Source organism: Syzygium oleosum, unplaced genomic scaffold, assembly GCF_021117445.2.
Source record: "Syzygium oleosum isolate NSW1041296 unplaced genomic scaffold, Sole_v2.1 Sole_v2.06, whole genome shotgun sequence".
NCBI classification, from domain to species: domain Eukaryota; kingdom Viridiplantae; phylum Streptophyta; class Magnoliopsida; order Myrtales; family Myrtaceae; genus Syzygium; species Syzygium oleosum.
This window is the reverse complement of record NW_026607490.1, coordinates 12,058,227-12,065,332: the sequence shown is the minus strand read 5'-3', so window position 1 is coordinate 12,065,332 and position 7,106 is coordinate 12,058,227. Positions and strand designations below refer to the sequence as shown.

The following is a 7,106-nucleotide window of genomic DNA, read 5'->3' as shown; positions in this document are numbered from 1 at the left end:
CTTATAAATTTCTCAAAATGTACAGTACGATTACACAGCAATTACATATGTTCACACAGCAATTACATATGTTTTTTTTTTTTGTTTCTTCTTCTTGCAAGGAAGATTCCAAAAGCATTTCCTCAAGTCAATCTCCACCTATCCACATAGATAAACAATTCATTAAATACCTGGATAAAATCTTAGAAGGAGGCAGATAAGAACTTATCCGCTTCCCTTTAAATTCTCCCTCCAGGAAGCTCTTCCAACCCTCCCACCACCCTGGCCCAAGAAAAAACTCCTCCTGAATTCTTGCCTGCCTATCTTGTTCAAACCTTCTCTGCACAAACCTCAATCTGTTAAGATCTTTCCAAGATGGTCTTGTGACAATCTTTAGAATCACAATGAATTTATAGCTCTCTGCGCGTGTCATGAGCTCAATCACCACTTTCTCTCTAAATCTCCTGTCTCATTCAGTCTCGGTTGTGCTGCTATATTGGTTCTATGTGTTTTCCTGAACCTGATCTCTCCTAAACAAGTTGCCTTCCATGTAAATTTGTGTCTCACCACAATCACCAATTTGTCTTGGCTTTTCACTCGCTACTGGATTGATTCATTTGACCAAAGAGCCCCACAAAGTAGCGAACCTGAAGGATGATGTCCCTAGCACAAGGTAGCTCAGGGTCCGAAGCAGATGCCAGGTACCTGGGGACGGACGAGAAGAAGAGGCGGCGGATGCAATCGAACCGGGAGTCGGCGAGGCGGTCGAGGATGAGGAAGCAGAAGCACCTCGAGGACCTGACGAGGGAGATCGGCGAGCTGGAGAGAGAGAACCGTGAGATCGTCAAGGCGTACAATGCCAAGGCGAAGGCGCACCTCGGCCTCCAATCGGAGAATGACGCCCTGCTTGACGAGAAGGCGGCGCTGATGGATCACCTGAACGGTATGGAATCGATCATTGGCAATTTCAACAAGAACGGGCCGTGCCAAAGGTTCGGTTCCGGAGTCCAAGAGCCGTGGCTGGTCCACAGCCCGTCGCAACAGATCATGGCATCTGCTAGCATGTCTAGGATTTAGGTGACGTCTAAGTGGTGTCTGTAACTGCTGCCCGTCCCAGTACAACTCATTGTTAGGCCCACCTTGTCTGTCTGTCTGTCTGTCTGTCTGTCAATGTTGCTCATTCCTTCATTGCTCTTGATTGTGCGTGTGAATGAAAGATGGGATGGTTTATTTGTGCTAATATTTGACTGCATCGGACGCAGCATGCTGCTTTGTGCTATCTTTCGAGCTAAACTACACGATTCCTCCCCCAAGAAACTGACCTAACTGGAAAATGGTTAACGATGACATCCAGTTTCTTGGAGAGCTAAACTATATGCGAATTGATCTTGAATCATTACCAGGTTGACGATTGATGAATTAGCATACTTCTAATCAGACATTTTGAACCCGTATCCTTCAGCGCCACCAGCACAAACAAGGTACTTCATCGCCAAAGCAATACCAAAATTGATCTAAAATCATCCGCCTGCTTTGTGCACATTCCAGGACCTAATTTCAAGAACCTAGGCTGATGTTTTTCTTTTTCTTCAACTGAGAAGCAATACCAACCGAAATTTTCTGTGTTTTGATTGTATTATGCGTTCTGTAACTTCTTTCAGGAAGACAGCTCATGCCGATAGACAGTTTCGATTGTCTGAAAGGCAGCAATTGGGTTTTGTACTTCGACTAGCCTTTATAACCGACGATGGTCCAGAGACCTGTTGCAGTCCAGATTATGTAATCGTCCAAATCTGACATTGACGTGTTTAATACGACATTGAGAGCTAACAGAGCAAGTTCAGAAGGACAAATGTCGAGGGTGCTCATAACACTATTACCCCAAATCTCATCTTGTAAATGACACTTGGAACTTTTCTAGAATCCTCCAGGTTCTAGCACAATCTCTTGAGATATTTCAGAATAAGAAATTGCACATAAATGGTCAGTATTATGGCACTTGAAAATGACTGAAGCTCTGAAAGTATAATAGGGTCTGCAAAATCTGGCTATGAACTTGTCACAGCTAGAATTACTTTGCTGAACTATGCATCTTCTTGCGAGTATGTGATCCTACTCGCTCAAGCTCAAGTGTGGTTGATGTACATTTCATATAGGATAATACAACGGCTCTCCTGATGGTAACCCGACCAAAGGAACTTCCTACTAATGCACACTTAAGAGAAGAAATGGGTGTTTCAGAGTGAATGGACATGCTGTTGTGTTCCCACAATTTATATACGTCACTGCAGGTCAGTTCGAGTTTAATATTATCGAAAGTCAGAGGAAACAGAAACAGAACTGCAAACAAATGATTGAAATTTGGCAATGTCTAGTGACATATCGCCCTAGTGCATTGCTAATCGTCGTCTGAGATTCCATACCTGCCACCTTGTAAGAACGCTAGTTACATTTGCAGCGACCTATTTCACTTGACACACTGGATCTCAACTGAAAAGGTTTAGTTTAGGATGAATTAGTACAACGAACGTTTTGAAACTAACAAGAACAGCACGAACATTGCTATTCGGTAGCTGACGAAGCCCCACTTTGAAGGAAATCATTGGCACAGAAGGTAACTAGAAAGTTAATACTTTCAAGCACACAGTTGACTGCAATTCTCATCAGATAAAATAGACATTCTAGTACAGGACTCAAGCCAAAAGATGATATGCAGCAACCGAATTCCCAGGCAGGATGTACAATTGCGCTGAGTTTGTAAATTCCCAGATCCTGAAATTATTTCCTAACAGCTAGTTTTTTTTTGTTTGTTTTACCCCGATTCACATCATAGGCATGAATGAAGTGCATCATATCTCAACACAGTAGAAGCACGCCTCAAATAAAGTCTACACAAAATGACAGGACTTTAAGAGGAATGGATGATGGTTTCATCATCTCTCTTCCCATATTACAAATTTACAATCAATGCCAAGAAAAATCCAATTGGTTTTTTGGACACTAATGAGTGCGAGATTCTGAGAAATGTTCAGATTGGTCCCTCTACAATCAGGTGAACTTCAAGATGGAAAGAGAATGCACCGGTGTGCCCTTCCACCCGACAAGTAGACATTTTCCATTCATATTGAGCGTGCAGAACCTCCCGCAGCTGAACTTTTTCATGACCAAGTTTGCTTGGTACAAAGATGAACTGCTCAGTTCCACCTCCATCATGCCAAATCGGGCGAAAAAGACCCTCCAAACATCGACCTTCACATGTCGGACCGTCCGTTCCTCACCTTCGGTGGCTAGAATGTTCTTAACCCCTTGGCCAAAGTAAATCGATTCGATGGTCATCCTATTGAAATCTTCCTGACTCATGGAAGCTTCGAGGCAGTCAAAGTATGCACCGTAAGAGAAGAGCGACTCGATGAAACGGTTCGCAAAGTTTGGTGAATTGTGGTTCGCCTCGACTTCGGCAACCACCATTACACGTGGATTGGTCCTTCTAATTACTTTCATCAATAATTCAAGACGGTTAGGCTGCGGTATCAAGGTCTGTAAGTAGTACTGAGAGAAGATGACCACCGCTTCCTCGGTATCAATCTCGAAAAGTTCTTCCTTGAGATCCAGCACATCTCCTACCACAACAGACTTGAAAGTGCAGGGAAAACTCATGCTATGAGCAAAATTTATTAACCTTTCACCGGTCTCGTCAATCAGATGCTTTGAAGAGGTTCCTACAGCGGTTATCTTCAGAAGCTCAATCTGGCGGTCATAACATGATGCCAGCGCTTGCATTAGGATCGTCCACTGGACCCCGGAGCCTATGTTGATATCAATCACGTGAACGTTTTTTGCATCGGCTACATTTTCCACAATCGCCTGCACTCCTGCGAATTGCATCACCTGCACAAACGGGAGCTTTTGATGATATGCGATCTGGCTCTGCGTTGGGTTCATCGTTTGTGCATGGGAATCAGGTTTCTGTCTCTTTCCACAGGTGTTTACTGCGATTCTTCCACTTCCTCGATCGATCCTTTCACGCAGCGCCTCAGCAAAGTAGAAAACTAGCCTTTGGATCGGATTGCCCTTGTTCGAGCACAAGTAGTCGCACTGGTTCAGCAACTTGCTCGCCCGATGGAACTGCTGATAGTACACTTTCTCCGCTGCGAACAGAAGCAGTTCTACTAGCTGTGCGTCCTCCTTCTGCTGATCGGAGAGACCAGAGAAAGATGACCCGTATGGGTGGCTTAAAGTCGCGGGCGGATCGCCCACTGAGGAGGTGGTCTGGATGAATTTAACTCCAGCTAACCTGATAATTTCTTCGGTCGACAGACTTGGCTCTGCGAGTCCGTTCAAAGTGGTATTGCTGCCAGGCTCGACGATCTTCTCCCCATCAAGCTTCTTCAACCTGTGTTCGTAGCTCTTGAGGAGCTCGAGGGAGGCCAGCGAAAAGGGGTGTTGCTTTTCCTTCTCATCTTCACTGTGCTGGACTCCAATTGGCTCCGACCCAAGATTCGCAATCTCCTTCAAGCACGTTTGGAGTGAGGGAGAGTCGAATTCGAAGTTCAAGTCGTCGAGCAGATCATGAGCAGGAAGCGGATATACCTTCTGGTTCTGCTGTCGGTATTTCGAGAAAACGAAGTTCGACTCCAACAAATTGTCCTGATAGAATCCAAAATCAGAGTTGAGAGTCTCACCGAAAGAAGAGTCTCTCCAGTACTCTTCTCTATTGTGCTTGCTTCCATTTGTTCCTCCCACAGCATCATCAAACTCATTGTTGGAACCAGGATTTTCTCGGATTCCAACAGGATCGATCGCCCCGAAAGAGAACATAGTAGACGTCATCTTGAAATGCACAAGCAGTTCAAAGGCCTATCTCAAGTATATACTCTAGGGACTATAGGAAGAATAGAAATATCATCGTTGGTTCACACAATTGGAAGAAGATTTTTCTTTTCGACCCCGCAACTCTTTGTGCATTAACTAACTTTTTCCGGCTTATATAACGAAGAAAACGTTCACACCCAGAAACATCAAGTACGTTCCTTTTGACGTCGGCATGTCGACAAAATCAAAGACCGGCCTGACCCGCGACGCGATGTGGTGTGACAAGTTCAGTGCGCTGCTCGAATTCATGTTCGGCTTTACGAGACCAAGACAAATATCTTAATACCCCAAAGGACTCAAACAAGAACTAGAATCCAAAGGGCGCGTCACGGACTCCATCAAAACGAAGCATTCCTGGAATAAATAAATCTCCTCAGAAGTTCAGCCAAAAGAGCCAGGACAAACATAGGCCGATGGTCATGAACGATCAACAAATCACTAGAGTTACACTTGGAGGAAGCAACCTGGGAGGTCACAAGCTTACAAGGTTGCCTGCAGATTTCTAAGAGGTTCATCTTCTCCAAAGAAACATTGTGCAACGCTTGTCAGCAACACCCGACACTTCTTGTCCGTTCGCTCCATTGTTTATTCGAACTCACGTCAGGTGATTTGTGAACATGCAGATGAAACGAGGCAGGACCACTTCACCGAAAATGGTGTCTTCTCGTTCGCCCTTGTTTGGTCGGCACTCGTCAGTCAAGGATATATAACTAGTGAGAAAAGATGATCATGTTTATGTTTCCTCAGTTTGATTTGGTCAAGGAATATTTGCAAGAAATGTTTGCGAGACCCGATCAATGGACCGCGGCTCCTAGATAGGATTCATGAAGAGCTTTACATGGTTTCGTTTTGGCCATATGGCTTGTTTTCCTGACCGAAGATAGAGCACGCCAATTGACGAAAGTGGAGAAAATAGTCTAAAAATTTATTGCATTTTTACTAATTCAGTCTTAAATTTTTTAATTATGCTAATTGAGTCCTAAACCTTTTACACGTTTTGTCAATTGAGTCCAACTAGCCAATTTTGGCTGGAAATCGCTGAAGTGGACGTTGGCCATTTTACTTGGCACGATTGACGCTGACATGAACAATTTTGATAATATTTTTTCAAATTTTATTTCCTTTTCTTCTCTTTTCCTTCTTTTCTTTTTACCTCCGCTGGCTATCGCTGGCCTCGTCAATGGCTAGCAGGTCGCCGACCTTAGGTGAGGGCTGCTCTCGCCAGATCAAGCAAGGGTCACCCTCGCTCGGGATGGTGAAGGCATCCCTCACCAAATCTGGTGAAGGGCTGGCAAGGGCCTGTTGCCGGCCATTGATAAGGCCCCGCGATGGTCAACAAAGGAAAAAAGGTAAAAAGAAAAAAGAAGAAGAGAAGAGAAAAGGAAAAAAAAAAAAAAGGTAAAGAAAGAAAAGAGAAGAAAAGAGAAGAAAAGAAAAAGGAAAAAAAAGTAAATAAAATATTTTAAAAATATTAAAATATTATAAGAAATTGTCCATGTTAGCACTGGCCGTGCCATATAGGACGGCCAGTGTTCACTTCAACGATTTCTAGCCTAAATTGACCAGATTGATCGAATTGATATAAATGTAATAGGTTTAGGACTTTTTTGGTATTTTTTTTTTCCATATTTTGGAACTTAAGGAACTATGAAAGTAAATAAAAAAGAGGGGAACAAATTAATAATAAATAAGTACATAAAAATGAAGTAGAAGAACCCATTTTCGATTGAGCAAATGCAAACTCGAAAATGATCCTTCTTATCAATTCACGACATTCATTAAATACTTACCGACTTCTTGCTTTGTAGAGGTTGATACTCCAAATTGCCCTCGGGATTCAAAACTTTCCCACCCATCGGAAAATAAACTAATCAACATTATTACTACGTAGCTTCTAACACGTCTAGGAGTCTACTGAATTATTACGTAGCAAACCCATCGAAATATATACTAAAGATGATCTCATACCCGCCAAATCTACCGCAAGAATGGAAAATATGACTTTCGATATGAAATCACTAACCGATAGATCAGAGATGTATTGCTAATGAGTCTAAACTTCTTCATTCCTGAGTATCGAGCAAGCATCCGTATGTTCATGCAATGGTTCAACAACGGGCTGTCAAAAAATCCCGACCCGGACCGGCCCATTCGACCATCACGTGGCTCCAATCGAACCAACATCGCAAGCTGCCAAACGATACATGCAAATGAGTGGCCAAAGAGAACTATCATATCCATACGCATGTGATCCG

General features: G+C 43.3%; 2 protein-coding genes across 2 annotated transcripts; one reads left to right on the top strand and one right to left on the bottom strand.

The window, feature by feature from the left end:
- The first annotated feature begins 221 nt into the window (after window positions 1–221).
- Window positions 222–1,117, top strand: LOC115691986 (bZIP transcription factor 53-like). The gene has a single exon (XM_030618738.2). The coding sequence runs from the start codon at window positions 634–636 to the stop codon at window positions 1,054–1,056; it is 423 nt and encodes a 140-aa protein (XP_030474598.1). The 5' UTR covers window positions 222–633; the 3' UTR covers window positions 1,057–1,117.
- A 1,910-nt stretch (window positions 1,118–3,027) lies between these two features.
- Window positions 3,028–4,809, bottom strand: LOC115692014 (DELLA protein RGL1-like). Its single transcript, XM_030618768.1, has one exon. It carries the CDS (start codon window positions 4,807–4,809, stop codon window positions 3,028–3,030), a length of 1,782 nt encoding a protein of 593 aa, XP_030474628.1.
- Window positions 4,810–7,106: the final 2,297 nt, after the last annotated feature.

Coding starts and splice junctions, on each gene's coding strand:
- LOC115691986 (XM_030618738.2), top strand. CDS start 634: ATGATGTCCCTAGCACAAGGTAGCTCAGGGTCCGAAGCAGATGCCAGG.
- LOC115692014 (XM_030618768.1), bottom strand. CDS start 4,809: ATGACGTCTACTATGTTCTCTTTCGGGGCGATCGATCCTGTTGGAATC.